The 15,534-nt window shown below is 59.0% G+C and overlaps 1 protein-coding gene across 1 annotated transcript in view; it reads right to left on the bottom strand.

Moving 5' to 3' along the window:
• Positions 1–949: 949 nt before the first annotated feature.
• The window catches only part of NTN1 (netrin 1), a 173,135-nt gene continuing 158,550 nt past the window's right edge, over positions 950–15,534 (bottom strand). The window contains exon 6 of the mRNA XM_068151606.1: positions 950–7,397. Coding sequence (XP_068007707.1) covers positions 7,069–7,397 — 329 coding nt within the window. The 3' untranslated portion in view covers positions 950–7,068. The remainder of the gene's footprint in view (positions 7,398–15,534) is intronic.

The following is a 15,534-nucleotide window of genomic DNA, read 5'->3' on the forward strand; positions in this document are numbered from 1 at the left end:
GGAGGCAAGGGAGAGAGAGACCCAGAACCCCAGCATGGGGAGGGTTGGAAGGGAGCTCTGGAGATCACCCAGTCCAACCCACAGCAGCTTGCCCAGCAGCACAGTGCCCAGCTGGGCTTGGAAGCTCTCCACACCAGGAGACTCCACAACCTCTCTGGGCAGCCTGCTCCAGGCCTCCAGCACCCTCACACCAAACAACTTTCTCCTCCTGCTCAGATGGAACCTCCTGGCTTCCAGTCTGTGCCCACTGCCCCTTGTGCTGTCCCTGGGCACCACTCAGCAGAGTCTGGCCCCAGCCTCTTGCCCCCCACAGCTCCTTTAGCTCTTGCTGAGCATTGCTCAGCTGCCCTCTGGGGCTGCTCTTCTGCAGGCTCTCAGCCCCAGGGCTCTCAGCCTTTGCTCCTCCCAGAGCTGCTCCAGGCCCCTCAGCAGCTTTGCAGCCTCCCCTGGACTCTCTCCAGCAGTTCTCTGTCCCTCTGGAACTGGGAAGGCAGAACTGGACCCAGCACTGCAGATGAGGCCTCCCTAGGACCGGGTAGAGGGAGAGAAGAGCCTCTCTCAGCCTGCTGGCCACACTCTTCTTCATGCAGCCCAGGACACCTTCGTGGCCACAAGGGCACACTGCTGGCTCATGGGGAGCCTGCTGCCCCCCAGCACCCTCTCTGTGGAGCTGCTTCCTCCCCTGTGCTGCTGCAGGAGGTTGTTCCTCCCCGGGTGCAGGACCCTACCCTTGCCCTTGGTGACCTTCAGGAGGTTCCCTCTGCCCAGCTCTCCTCCTGGCCAGCTCTCCCTCTGTGACAGCACAGCCTGAGGGGGGGGATCTCCACTCCTTCCTGCCCAGCTCTCCCTCAGTGGCAGCACAGCCTGAGGGGGGGGGATCTCCACTCCTCCCTGCCCAGCTCCTCATCCCTCGGGGCGGCTGTGTGGGAGCAATCAGGAGACCTGGGCGAACAGTTTACAAGAGTTTATTCAACTGCTTTCTGCCTTTAGTTCTACCGAGTGGGTGCTGAACAGTTAACAAAGCTCCTTCAGGTTCAGTTACAGCCAAGCTAACCGAAGGGAGGAACAAAGGGGGGGGGGGGGGGGGGGGGAAGGGGAAACACAGAGCCAAAGAAAACCAGAAGGGGAAAAACAACAACCACCAAGAAAAAAAAAACCCAACCAAACAAACCCAAACGAAAAGAACCCAAAACAGAACTAACAAGGGAGGGGGGGGGGGGAAAAGAAGAAGGCAACAAGTGGGGGGAGGGGAGGAAAAAAAGAATTGGAGGGGGGAAGGAAAAAAAAGGAGAGGAAAGCCAAAAAAAATAAGGAAATCCACAACTTTTCCACGTGTCATTAAATATATTCATATATAATAACCATAATATATTAGTATGCATCAGAGAGGAACGCGGCCCGGGGCGGGCTGGCCCCGGGCTTGTGAACTAAACAACATTTACACTTCAAGGTATTAACAGAAAGAATCCCAAAGGACGACGACGACGACCGACAGCAACAACGGAAAGCCCCAGCCCCAGCCCCAGCCAGCCCCGACCCTCCCCCTCCCCCTCCCCGGCAAAACCCACACCGACCCCACACAGGTTTGGGGAGGGGAGGGGAAGGGAAGGGAAGGCAAGGGAGAGGGCAGGGACACGAGGAGGGGTTGGGGGGAACGGGACGGACAGAAACGAGACCAAAGGAGTTGTGGTGGGTGCTGCCGGCGGGTGATGATTGTTTTGGTGTCTCAGCTGCTCCCCAAGCTCTGCTGGAGGCACCGCGGCTCCTTCCCCGGCCGCCTCTGCCAGCCTCTCCCCTCCCCCCCGCCAGGGTGGTGGTGGTGGTGGGGCCGAGGGCATCCTGGGCTGCATCAGGAACAGTGTGGCCAGCAGGAGCAGGGAGGTCATTGTGCCCCTGGACTCTGCATTGGTTAGGCCACACCTTGAGTCCTGTGTCCAGTTCTGGGCTCCTCAGTTTAAGAAGGACATTGAGAGACTTGAAGGTGTCCAGAGAAGGGCAACAAGGCTGGGGAGGGGTCTGGAGCACAGCCCTGTGAGGAGAGGCTGAGGGAGCTGGGGTTGCTGAGCCTGGAGAGGAGAAGGCTCAGGGGAGACCTTCTTGCTCTCTCCAACTCCCTGAAGGGAGGTTGTAGCCAGGTGGGGGTTGGTCTCTTCTCCCAGGCAAGCAGCACCAGAACAAGAGGACACAGTCTCAAGCTGTGCCAGGGGAGGTTTAGGCTGGAGGTGAGGACAAAGTTCTTCACTGAGAGAGTCATTCATCATTGGGATGTGCTGCCCAGGGAGGTGGTGGAGTCCCCATCCCTGGAGGTGTTCAAGAGGGGATTGGATGTGGCACTTGGTGCCATGGTTTAGTCATGGGGTCTATGATGCCAGGTTGGGCTTGATGATCCTCGAGGTCTCTTCCAACCTTAGTGATACTGTGATCCTGTGATACTGTGGTGCAGGGTGGGGGGTCCGGGTTCCTCGCTGGTGGCAGTGACAGGTTGGACTGGATGTTGGTGGTGCATCAGACCCTTAATGGGAAGGTCAGGAGTTCAAGCCTGCAGCGGGCAGTAGTGTCCTCCCTACCCTAGTCACGAGGTCTGTGGTGAGAGGTTGGACTCAATGAGCTTTGAGGTCCCTTCCAACCTCAGGAATACTGAACACTGAATCTTTGAGGTCTCTTCCAACCGTGGTGATGCTGTGGTTGTAGCCCCAAGAGAGCTGCCCCCCTGGCTGGGGAGGCTGATGGTTAGGGGTGACAGCTTGCCTCTTGTCGGGGGGGTGGGACAGAGGTGTCCCCCTGGGAGGTGTTCCAGAGCAGGGGGGGCTGCAGGGAAGAGTTGCATCCCCAGACACCCCAGAACTGAGGCTGCTCTGCCTTCCCCAGAGGAGAATCACAGAATTGCCAGGGTTGGAAGGGACCTCAAAGCTCAGCCAGTTCCAACCCCCCCGCCACTGGCAGGGACACCTCCCACTGGATCAGGCTGTGGACCAGCAGCTTCCACAGCAGGGAGGTTACTGGGGGTGTGCCAGGGGCACTGGGGGACCATGGATGGAGTGAGGGAGCTGCTCCAGTCTGCTTGGGAAGAACAAAAATCCAAGAGGGAGCAAGGGCTGGGGTCCTGGTGGGGTCCTGATGGGGTCCTGGCGGGACAGGGCCTTGGTGAGATGGGGATGGGGCTGGGAGACTTCTCCTCTGCAGGTCCCTGTGGCTGGGCTGGGCTCCAAGTGGTTTCACATCTTGTGCAAACTCCAGGTCCTTCTGACTTCCCAGGTCGCGTCAGTGCCTGGAGGGGCCTGGCCATGGGATGGAGCTGGGATCCAAATCATTTGGATGAGGGAAGGGGCTCAGGCTTGTCCCTGGGTGGGTGTGGGGGTCCCAGGGCTGCGCTGGGCAGGACAACTGCATCTGCCAGGGCTGGGGAAGGGGAGTGAGCGTTGGGGGTCCAGGTGTGCTGGCTGGGCAGGTCCCAAGCCCCCATGGCCTCTGGCCTTCCCTTCCTGCTATCCAAGTGGAGAACTGGCTTTGGGTTGGAGCTGGTCTCTAGCAGGGCGTTTGAAGGTCTCCTGTGGTTCAAGGGCATCCAGCTCACTGAGGACAAGCTGCCTCCAGCCAGCGTGGGGTGGCCCTGGGGTGGTCCAGGCCATGCTGGCTGCAGGGGAGCACCCAAGCCACACCTGGGGGCTTGAAGCCTCCATCTAGACCCTTGAGGTCAGATTTCAGCCTTCCAAACTTGGTGCCTTGGGTTCCCTTCCCTGCAGAGCTGTTGGCTCTTGAGGTCTGAGGTGAGGAAACCCCAACCTGCTCTGGGTGAGGGGAGAGGCCACAGGCTTCATAGAATCATTTACTGCTTTGGGTTGGAAGGGACCTCAGGGATCATCCACTTCCAACCCCCTGCCATGGGCAGGGACACCTCCCACCAGCCCAGGCTGCTCAAGGCCTCATCCAACCCGGCCTTGAACACCTCCAGGGAGGAGGCAGCCACAGCCTCCCTGGGCAACCTGTGCCAGTGTCTCACCACTGTTTTCCTCCTCTCCAGTCTCAATCTCTCCTCTCCCAGCTCAAAGCCATTGTTCCTCATCCTGTCACTCCCAGCCCTTGTCAAAAGTCCCTCCCCAGCTCTCCTGCAGCTCCCTTCACGTACTGGAAGGCTGCTCTGAGGTCTCCCTGGAGCCTTCTCTTCTCCAGGCTGAACAGCCCCAGCTCTCAGCCTGTCCCTGTAGGGGTGTTGCTTGACATCCAGGGTGGGATTCCTCTCCTAATGCCCAAACTGATCTTGGGAGGGGGGTGCTGGTGGTTGCAGGAGGAGGCTCAGGGGAGCTCCCTCCCTGCAGGGCCGGTGAGTGCTTCCCTGGGAGCTCTCCTCTGCTCTCCTCCTCACACCTATTGGGATGGCTGCCTTGCTTTATGGTGGTTTATGTCATTATATAAATATTGTTGATTGCTATAAACCAAGGCAAAACCACTGGAAAATGTCATAAAATGGATGTCTCCAAGTTTCCTAAAGGGAAAAAACACCAGGGAGGTTTGGCTCTTCAGAGTGACTAAAGTTTGCTGCTCCTCCAGGTACCCATCCTGCCCTCCCTGCCTTTCCACCCCAGCTCTTGCCTGGCTGCAGCCATGAGGTGAGCTCAGATATCCCTGCTCCTGGTGGCCTGGGGTGGCCAAGGAGCAGCCTGCCACAGGGACCCAGCAGCTGGGTGGCAAACGACTCAACCTGCTCCCAGAACGAGCTAGGGGAAGATGCTCCAGCCCTGGGGCCGGGGCAGTGAGGTGGAGGTGAGGCAGCCACTGCCTTGCTTAGGGCAGCATTGATTAGAGACTGGGACATGGAGAAGGGTTTCACCCCCAGCAGAAGGAGGGGAGCAGGCTGGGGAGCTCCAGCTGGGTCACCCCTTGCTCATGCACCCCTTGGCTGAGGCCCCTTCCCTTTGGGGCAGGTCTCTGGCCTGCACTGGCTGCAGCTTGGCCAAGCCTTAGTGCTCTGCACTGGCCCCTGGCAGGGAGTGCCTTGGCACTCCCTGGCCATGGGACAGTCCCTTGGCACTCCCTGCCCCTGGGGACAGTGCCTTGGCACTCCCTGCCCATGGGACAGTCCCTTGGCACTCCCTGCCCCTGGGGACAGTGCCTTGGCACTCCCTGCCCATGGGACTGATCCTTTGGCACTCCCTGCCCATGGGGACAGTCCTTCATCAATCCCTGCCCCTGGGGACAGTGCCTTGGCACTCCCTGGCCATGGGACAGTCCCTTGGCACTCCCTGCCCATGGGACTGATCCTTTGGCACTCCCTGCCCCTGGGGACAGTCCCTTGGCACTCCCTGCCCATGGGGACAGTCCTTTGTCAATCCCTGCCCATGGGGACAGTCCCTTGGCACTCCCTGGCCCTGGGGACAGTCCCTTGGCACTCCCTGCCCATGGGACTGATCCTTTGGCACTCCCTGCCCCTGGGGACAGTCCCTTGTCAATCCCTGCCCATGGGGACAGTCCCTTGGCACTCCCTGGCCCTGGGGACAGTCCTTTGGCACTCCCTGCCCATGGGACTGATCTTTTGGCACTCCCTGCCCCTGGGGACAGTCCCTTGGAACTTGCTGCCCCATCTCCTTTGTTTCCCAAGGGGGTTTGGGCACTTCATGCAGGGATGCCAAGGAGCTCCAGAGGGCTTGAGGGCAGAGCTGGGGTGGGTGCAGGAGAGTTGGGTGAGTCTGGGAGTGAAACCACTCAGGACCTCGGGGTTGTCTGCACAGATTTGCTGTCATCTGAGGGTTCACCAGTCTGCTAGCAGCAGAGAGGACCAAGGCCATGAAGGAGGTCTCAGGGTGGCCATGGTGGAGGCTCAGGGACGGTGATGGGTGAGATCCTCCAGGGCACCTGCAGGATCTGGATGCCAACTTACTTTTTTCAAGCCTGGGGTTTCCTTGGGTTATTAAATCCTTGGCTGGGAGGGAACCAGGGCAACCTGTGAGCTCACACTGGTGGGGGACAGTGCTCCTCAGGGCATGGGGCAGGGAGCAAGGAGGCACTCCACAAGTTATGCCCACATGGAAGTCCTGACCTCTTTGCTGTGAGTAACCTGGGGCCAGACCATGGCCATGGTTGGGGACCTGGGATCAGAGCATGGCCATGGCTGGGGATCTGGGATCAGAGCATGGCCTTGGCTGCAGACCTGGGAACAGAGCATGGCCATGGCTGGGGATCTGGGATCAGAGCATGGCCATGGCTGCAGACCTGGGATCAGAGCATGGCCATGGCTGGGGACCTGGGATCAGAGCATGGCCATGGCTGCAGACCTGGGATCAGAGCATGGCCATGGCTGGGGACCTGGGATCAGAGCATGGCCTTGGCTGGGGACCTGGGATCAGAGCATGGCCATGGCTGGGGACCTGGGGTCAGAGCATGGCCATGGCTGGGGACCTGGGGTCAGGGCATGGCCATGGCTGCAGACCTGGGATCAGAGTATGGCCATGGCTGCAGACCTTGGCCACCCCTGGGTACCGTAGGGCAGGTGATGGTTGTGGCAATTGGATACCAAAGGACCTTCAAAGCACCCATGAGGTGCTCCTTGGGTCTGTCCTCAGCGCTCAGCCTCTGTTTAGTTCCTCTCCAGCAGCTGTCTTGTGCCCCCTGAGCTGCCAATGGGTGGCTGTGGGGCCAGGGAGCTAACTTGCAGCGTGGCTGGTGCTGAGCTCCTCAGAGGCTTGGTGTCCCCAGGCCTTTGCTTTGGGAGCAGCAGATGTTAGCAGCTGGAAAGCCATTTGGTGTCTCCAGTTCCGTCAGCTCACCGGGGGCAGAGAGAAGCCGGGCAGAGGTGGCAGCAGGTGCTGCCCACCCCCACTCCTCTTGCTTGACAGCCACTTTGTCTTGGTTTGGTTTGGTTTTGGTTGCCTTTTTGTTCTTGTTCCCTCCCGGGCTCCTCGGAGGAGCAGACCCCGCAGCCCCCCAGGGCCGGCCCCCTCCCGGCCGCGCGCCCCCAGCCCGGCAGCTCCAAGGCCTTGCCTCCCCTCCCTGCCCACCACCCCAGCTCTACACCAAGCAGCATGCACACTCAAGTCTCTTCCCCCTCGCTCTCTCCTGCGCCTTCTCCTCCCTTTAGGCCTTCTTACACTTGCCCTTCTTCTCCCGCTGCTGGAACTTCCTGAGCCGCCGTGCCCACGTATCCCTCCACTGGATCACCAGGCTGCTTTTGTCCGCAATGATGCCGCTCTGGTCGGGAGAGTCCTCCGTGTTGCCCAGCAGCAAGTACTTCTTCATGGGCTTGATTTTGGGGCACTTGCAGGCTATGTCCTTGGAGTGGATCCAGAGGGTCTGGTCCCCGCGCCGGATCCGGTTGCTGCCCTGCTTGTAGACGGAGATGATGTTGACGGTGAACTTCCACCAGTCGGCATTCTTCTCTGCCTTCAGGATGTGGATCTGGACAGCTGGGGGGAAAAACAGCACCAGGCAGGGAGGGGAAAGAGATGTTACACTCTGAGCTGGCAAGGAGGAAGAGGATTTCAAGCCCTACCTTCCTGGCCTGCATCAGGAACAGTGTGGCCAGCAGGAGCAGGGAGCTCATTCTGCCCTGTGCTCAGCGCTGGTTAGGCCACACCTGGAGTCCTGTGTCCAGTCCTGAGCCCCTCAGGTTAAGAAGGACATTGAGAGACTTGAAAATGTCCAGAGAAAGGCAATGAGCCTGGGGAGGGGTCTGGAGCACAGCCCTGTGAGGAAAGGCTGAGGGAGCTGGGGTTGCTTAGCCTGGAGAAGAGGAGGCTCAGGGGAGACCTCATTGCTCTCTCCAACTCCCTGAAGGGAGGTTGTAGCCAGGTGGGGGTTGGTCTCTTCTCCCAGGCAGCCAGTATCAGAACAAGAGGACACAGTCTGGAGCTGTGCCAGGGGAGCTTGAGGCTGGAGGTTAGGAGGAAGTTCTACACAGAGAGAGTGATTGGCCACTGGGATGTGCTGCCCGGGGAGGTGGTGGAGTCCCCATCCCTGGAGGTGCTTAGGAAGAGCCTGGCTGAGGCACTTGGTGCCAAGTTTTAGTTGATGAGATGGTGTTGGGTGACAGTTTGGAGTTAATGATCTCTGAGGTCTTTTGCAACCTTCCTGATTCTGTGATTCTCTGATACAGGCTGAGCAAGGAGAAGAGGCTCTGTCTCCTCAGAAGCTTCTCTCAGCTCTCAGGGGACAGAAGGTCTGCTTCTGCACTGAGAATGGACTCATGTCAAAAGTAACCCCAGGAGCAGGTAGGTAGGGCTGGAGCTCAGGAACTGCCTGCTCCAAGCTGGAGCTGTGGCAGAAGGCTTAGGACTTTGAGTACCACCAAGGATGGGGATCCCACAGCCCCCCTGGCTCTGCACTGGCCTGGGAATAAGAGGGGGGAATGGCAGGAGCTGCCTGATGCTCATCTCCACAGCAAAGCACAGTGGGAAGAGACAGGGCACGAGAGGACACAAAGGGATGGGGACCAGGGGAGGGTCAGGTTGGATATGGGGAAAGATGTCTTAGCTGCAGGAGTGGTCAGGGACTGGCAGAGGCTGCCCAGGGAGGTGGTGGAGTCCCCAGCCCTGGAGGGGTTCCAGCAATGTGTGGCCATGGCTCCTGGGGTGGTGTTAGGTGATGGTTGCACACAATGGTCTTGGAGAGCTTTTCCAACCCAAGCCACTCCATGATCCTAGGACAGTTCTAGGATTCTCAACTCAGAACCCCCAAAATCCACCTCTGTTCCCAGGCCATCCACCATGAGCAAGGGAAGGCAGTGCTGGCTACTCCAGCCTGGTAGTGCTGACTACTGTAGACCATTACAAGCTTAGGAGATGCTCTCCAGGCACCAAGATGGTCCTCTAGGTCCCCCAGTGAGCATGGTCCCCAGGACCACAGGGTCTGCAGGACCCCCAGGAGGGGAAGCTGGGAGGCAGGAACCAGAGCACAGCTTGTGCTGGGAGCCCTGGGAATGACACAGTGCAACCCAGAGTGGTGCTGAGAGCAGGCTGCCTCTTTCTTCTGTCTGTGTTCTGGGCAGGACCATCCCCTCCATCACATGGCCATGAAGCAAGCACAGATGGAGCAGTCCCCTGGGCCTGTTGGTGCAGCAACCTCTGCCCCAGCACCTGTGAACCAAAGCAGGGCACCCACAGCAGCTTGCCCAGCAGCACAGTGCCCAGCTGGGCTTGGAAGCTCTCCACACCAGGAGCCTCCACAACCTCTCTGGGCAGCCTGCTCCAGGCCTCCAGCACCCTCACAACAAACAACTTTCTCCTCCTGCTCACATGGAACCTCCTGGCTTCCAGTCTGTGCCCACTGCCCCTTGTGCTGTCCCTGGGCACCACTGAGCAGAGTCTGGCCCCAGCCTCTTGCCCCCCACAGCTCCTTTAGCTCTTGCTGAGCATTGCTCAGCTCCCCTCTGGGGCTGCTCTCCTGCAGGCTCTCAGCCCCAGGGCTCTCAGCCTTTGCTCCTCCCAGAGCTGCTCCAGGCCCCTCAGCAGCTTTGCAGCCTCCCCTGGACTCTCTCCAGCAGTTCTCTGTCTCTCCTGAACTGGGGAGCTCAGAACTGGACCCAGCACTCCAGATGAGGCCTCACTGGGGCACTGGGGACACTCTCTCGACCTGCTGGCCACACTCTTCTTCATGCAGCCCAGGACACCTTTGGCCTCCTTGGCCTCAAGGGCACACTGCTGGCTCATGGTGGATTTGTCCCACATCACTGCCAGGTTCCCCTCTGCAGAGCTGCTCCCTAGCAGGTCCCCCCTCCCCTGTGCTGCTGCAGGAGGTTGTTCCTGCCCAGGTGCAGGACCCTACCCTTGCCCTTGGTGAACCTCATGAGGTCTCCTCTGCCCAGCTCTCAGCCTGGCCAGCTCTCACTGAAGGGAGGCTGCCAGCACAACTCTTCCTTTAGCCTTGCAACCCCCACCCCCCCATTTTCACCTCCTGGATGAGCAGCTGGAGGAACATCTTCCTCTCTTCCAACCCCACGCAGGGCAAACCCCTCTGAGGCTGTGGAAGGCAGGGAGGGCTCTGCAGCCCAGCCAGGACTTTGCCCACGCTGCCACATCTCTGGGAGGTGATGGTGGTGGTGGTTTGTCAGAGGCTGCCTTGGCAGCCAGAGGCTTTCATGTGGAAGAAAACAACCCAAGGAAAACAAGAAGCCTGAGCTCTGACCACGTATTTCCCACTCTGCTGTGAAGGTACCAAGAAAGGAGAGGCTTGGCCAGTGGCAGCTTGCTGGAAACAAACAACAACAAAGGAAACCTCTTTCCAAAAGAGCTTCACCCTTTGACCTGCCTGGGCCCAGGCTGACAGCATGGAGAAAATGAAGGGAAGGGAAGCAGGCAGAGGTGGTTACAGGAAACTCTGCTCTAAAGCACACAGTCTGGACTCTCTCTTGTTTTTTTCCTGATGTCAGGGCCCTCAGGCCTTGTTTGTTTTTCCCCTTTCATTAATGAAGTGGAAGGAGTGAAAGCTCTGGTGAAGGTTTAGCTGCCACAGCCACAGCTGCCTTCACCCTCCAGCTGCTTTGCTGCCCCTAGCTGTGCAGCCAGGAGTGTGGAGTGCCCTGAGCTGGGTTTCACAGCCCAGCTTTAGGGGAGGGGGCTTGGTGGTGGAGCCTCCAGTAGCTCATAAGGGGCACCAAGGTGTGAGGAGAGGCAGAGAGGGGCCAGGAGGAATTAGAGCAGCACCTAAGCTGGCTGCCCTAGATGGATCCTCAGGGATTTAGGCACAGGTTGCCCAGGGAGGTGGTGGAAGCCTCCTGCCCGGAGGTGTTTGCAGCCAGGCTGGATGTGGCTGTGAGCAACCTGCTGCAGTGTGAGGTGTCCCTGCCCATGGCAGGGGGGTTGGCGCTGGCTGAGCCTTGAGGTCCCTTCCAGCCCTGACAGTTCTGTGATGCTATGATTCCATAAAAGAGAAGGTTTCAATTCCTTTCTGATGTTTTTTTAATGGGGGTGTCAGAAGGGAGGTCAGCTGTGCCCCACCACTCCCAGGCTGGGTTTGGTGCTTGGTGATGTCCTTCAGCTGCCAGTTCTTAGGGCAAAGCTTGGCTTTGCCTGTGCCATGGTGAGCTGCTCACACTTTGCTGACAGAGTCAATCACAGAACCACTTGAGCTGGGAGAGACCTTCAACACAGAAGGATCTGGAGGTGCTGGAAGGTGTCCAGAGAAGGGCCACGAGGATGAGCAGAGGGCTGGAGCTGCTCTGCTGTGAGGACAGACTGAGGGAGTTGGGGTTGTGCAGTCTGGAGAGGAGAAGGCTCTGAGGAGACCTAATTGTGGCCTTCCAGGATCTGAAGGGGGCTCCAAGAAAGCTGGGGAGGGACTTTTGAGGGTGTCAGGGAATGATAGGGCTGGGGGGGATGGAACAAAACTAGAAATGGGTAGAATGAGATTGGATGTGAGGAAGAAGTTGTTCCCCAGGAGGGTGGTGAGAGCCTGGCACAGGCTGCCCAGGGAGGTGGTGGAAGCCTCCTGCCTGGAGGTGTTTGCAGCCAGGCTGGATGTGGCTGTGAGCAACCTGCTGCAGTGTGAGGTGTCCCTGCCCATGGCAGGGGGTTGGGGCTGGCTGAGCATTGAGGTCCCTTCCAACCCTGACAGTTCTATGGCTCTAAGACCATTGAGGCCAGGCATTGACCCAGCACTGCCAGGTCAGCACTAAACCATGGCCCACAACACCACATCTACTGCTGCACCAAGGCTAAGGTGAGCTCAGCACTGTCCCTGTGCCTGCATCCATGGGTACTGGGCAGGGCTACCTCAGTATAGAATAGAGTAGAGTAGAGTAGAGTAGAGTAGAATAGAATAGAATAGAATAGACCAGGTTGCAAAAGACCTCAGAGATCATCAAGTGCAACCCATCACCCAACACCATCTGATCAACTAAACCATGGCACCAAGTGCCTCAGCCAGGCTCTGCCTAAACACCTCCAGGGATGGGGACTCCACCACCTCCCTGGGCAGCACATCCCAATGGCCAATCTGTCCTGCTGGGAAGAATTTCTTCCTCACCTCCAGCCTCAACCTCCCCTGGCACAGCTTGAGACTGTGTCCTCTTGTTCTGGTGCTGGCTGCCTGGGAGAAGAGACCAACCCCCACCTGGCTACAGCCTCCCTTCAGGGAGTTGCAGAGAGCAAGAAGGTCTCCCCTGAGCCTCCTCTTCTCCAGGCTAAGCAACCCCAGCTCCCTCAGCCTCTCCTCACAGGGCTGTGCTCCAGACCCCTCCCCAGCTTTCTTGCCCTTCTCTGGACACCTTCAAGTCTCTCAATGTCCTTCTTAAACTGAGGGGCCCAGAACTGGACACAGGACTCAAGGTGTGGCCTACCCAAAGCAGAGCACAGGGGCACAATGACCTCCCTGCTCCTGCTGGCCACACTCTTCCTGATGCAGGCCAGGATGCCATTGGCTTTCTTGGCCACCTGGGCACACTGCAGGCTCATGTTCATCCTACCATCAACCAGCACCCCCAGGTCCCTCTCTGCCTGGCTGCTCTCAGCCACTCTGACCCCAGCCTGTAGCACTGCCTGGGGTTGCTGTGGCCAATGTGCAGCACCTGGCACTTGGATGTGTTCAATCTCCTGCCCTTGGCCTCTGCCCATCTGCCCAGCCTGTTGAGGTCCCTCTGCAGAGCTCTTCTACCCTCCAGCAGATCAGCTCCTGTCCCCAGCTTGGTGTCATCTGCACACTGACTGCTGATGGACTCAGTGCCCTCATCCACATCATCAGTAAAGATATTGAACAGGCTGGGGCCCAGCACTGCTCCCTGGGGCACACCACTGGTGCCTGCCAGTGGCACCATTCACCACCACAGATGGCTCTGCACCACCACAGAACCCTGCCTGAAGCCCCCTGCCCATGCTGTGAGGCTCAGCTCTCCTGCTGGGCTTTGTCTGCAGCCAACTCCTCTCTGCACCAGCTCTGCCCTTCCCAGGAGCACACAGGCAGTGGCTGCTGCTGCTCAGCTCCAGGGATACATTTGGTGGGGTGCTCAGCAGCTCTGTGTTTCCTGCACTCTCCATCTCCTCCTGTCTCAGCCACCTCTGCTGTTCCAACCTCCTATCCTGGCTCCAAGCCTGCAGCACCTGCATGCTGCAAGGGCAGCTCTGAAGGGGCACTGAAGGGGTCAGTGCCCAAGTCCCAGCTGAGAAATGGAGCTCAGAAGAGCAGAATGTGTCAGTCAGGAGAGGATGCAGCACCAGGACACCCTGGGGTCCCACCTCCCAGCCCAGCCCTAGGTGTGCCAGCACCTGAGCTGTGCCTGAGAGGACATTGTAGAGAGACTGCTGCTGGTCTCTTCTCACAGGCCCTCCAGCCAGTTATTGACCCTGCTCAGAGTGCTGCTGTCCAAGCCAGGGGCTGTCAGCTTGGCCAGGAGTTTGCTGTGGGGGATGGTGGCAAAGACCTTGCTGAAGTCCAGGCAGACCACATCCACAGCCTGCCCCACATCCCTGCTCCTGCTGGCCACACTGCTCCTGATGCAGGATAGGATCGCCTTGGTGTGCTCCAAGCAGCAGCTGAAAGGAGACCCTGTGACACACTGTGGGGCTGGGAAGGGCCAGGGCTGGGTATGGCCAGGGCTGGGTATTACCAGGGCTGGGTATGGCCAAGGCTGGGAAGGGCCAGGGCTGGGAAGGGCCAGGGCTGGGTATGGCCAGGGCTGGGAAGGGCCAGGGCTGGGAATGACCAGGGCTGGGAAGGGCCAGGGCTGGGTATGGCCAGGGCTGGGTATGGCCAGGGCTGGGAAGGGCCAGGGCTGGGTATGGCCAGGGCTGGGAAGGGCCAGGGCTGGGAAGGGCCAGGGCTGGGAAGGGCCAGGGCTGGGTATGGCCAGGGCTGGGAAGGGCCAGGGCTGGGAAGGGCCAGGGCTGGCTGCTCACTGGAGCAAAGGCTTACAATGGGATTATGGGTTTTATTGTATTTTTCACATGTGCTCAGCAGAGGCTTTGCTGCCCAGCCACCACTTTCCTGTTGGTTTCATATTGAGGATTTATGACTCCTAATCCCAGCTGCCCCAGGTGTGCTGTGGCTGGGCATGGTCCTTCCCCACCGTGCTAGGGGATTGCTTTCTGCCCCAGGGAGCAGGGAGCTCAACACTTCCCTGCTCCAGGAATGGGATTACTCCACCTCCCAGGCTGGTTGAAGGGGCTGTGAGCCAGGGCTGAGATGGGGCTGAGTCTGGAGCTGAGCTGAGACTGAGCTGGGGCTGATCCTGGGGCTGGAGTTGAAGCTGAGCTGAGATTGAGATGGGATTGATCCCAGGGCTGAGCTGGGGCTGAGCTGAGACTGAGCTGGGGCTGAACTGGGATTGATCCTGGGGCTGGGGCTGAGCTAAGGCTGAACTGGGACGGAGCTGGGGCCGAGCCTGGAGCTGAGCTGAGACTGAGCTAGGGCTGAACTGGGACGGAGCTGGGGCCGAGCCTGGAGCTGAGCTGAGACTGAGCTAGGGCTGAACTGGGACTGAATTGGGGCTGAGCTGAGGCTGATCCTGGGGCTGAGCTGAGGCTGAACTAGGACTGAGCTGTGGCTGAGCTGGGAATGAGCCTGGGGATGAATTGAGACTGATCCAGGGGCAGAGCTGGGACTGATCCTGAGGCTGATCCTGGGGCTGAGCTGAGGCTGAACTGGGACTGAGCTGGGGCAGAGCTGGGGCTGAGCCTGGAGCTGAACTGAGACTGAGCTGGGGCTGATCCTGGGACTGTGGCTGAGCTGAGGCTGAACTAGGACTGAGCTGTGGCTGAGCTGGGAATGAGCCTGGGGATGAATTGAGACTGATCCTGGGACTGACCCCACGACTGGAGCAGGGACTGATCCTGGGGCTGGGACTGATCCTGGGGCTGGGACTGGGGCTGGGGCTGAGCTGGCTTCCCCCCACCTTGGGTTTTTCTGTGGATTCAGGTTTTTTCTCTCCCCCTTTCTCCTCTCAGGCTGCTTTTTGAGCACACCTTTTGCTTTTTCCAGCAGCCCCTGCCAAGCTGCTGTGGACAGAGGGCTGACTAAGTCAAGTCTCCTCCAAAGGAAGGAGGGTTTAGATTTTTTACTCACTACTTTTTTGTTTTGTTTCCAAGAAAGGGCAAAGTGAGCAATGACCTCACCTCTCAGATGAAGATCCTGCCCTCAGCCCATCCCCTCCCTGTTGGGGAGACATGGGGTACTGACTGGGACCACATTGCTGGTAGCCAGCAAAGCACTCACAGGACCACAGAATCACCAAGGTTGGAAGAGACCTCAAAGATCACCAAGCCCAACCTGGCACCACAGACCTCATGACTAGACCATGGCACCAAGTGCCACATCCAATCCCCTCTTGAACACCTTCAGGGATGGGGACTCCACCACCTCCTTGGGCAGCACATCCCAATGGCTAACAACTCTCTCTGGGAAGAACTTTCTCCTCACCTCAAGCCTAAACCTCCCCTGGCACAGCTTGAGACTGTGTCCTCTTGTTCTGGTGCTGCTTGCCTGGGAGAAGAGACCAACCCCCACCTGGCTACAACCTCCCTTCAGGGAGTTGTAGAGAGCAAGAAGGTCTCCCCTGAGCCTCCTCTTCTCAAGGCTAAGCAACCCCAGCTCCCTCAGCCTCTCCTCCCAGGGCTG

This window comes from Melanerpes formicivorus, unplaced genomic scaffold (genome assembly GCF_026170545.1).
Source record: "Melanerpes formicivorus ecotype bairdi unplaced genomic scaffold, bMelFor1.0.p_v2 SCAF_21, whole genome shotgun sequence".
Taxonomy (NCBI): domain Eukaryota; kingdom Metazoa; phylum Chordata; class Aves; order Piciformes; family Picidae; genus Melanerpes; species Melanerpes formicivorus.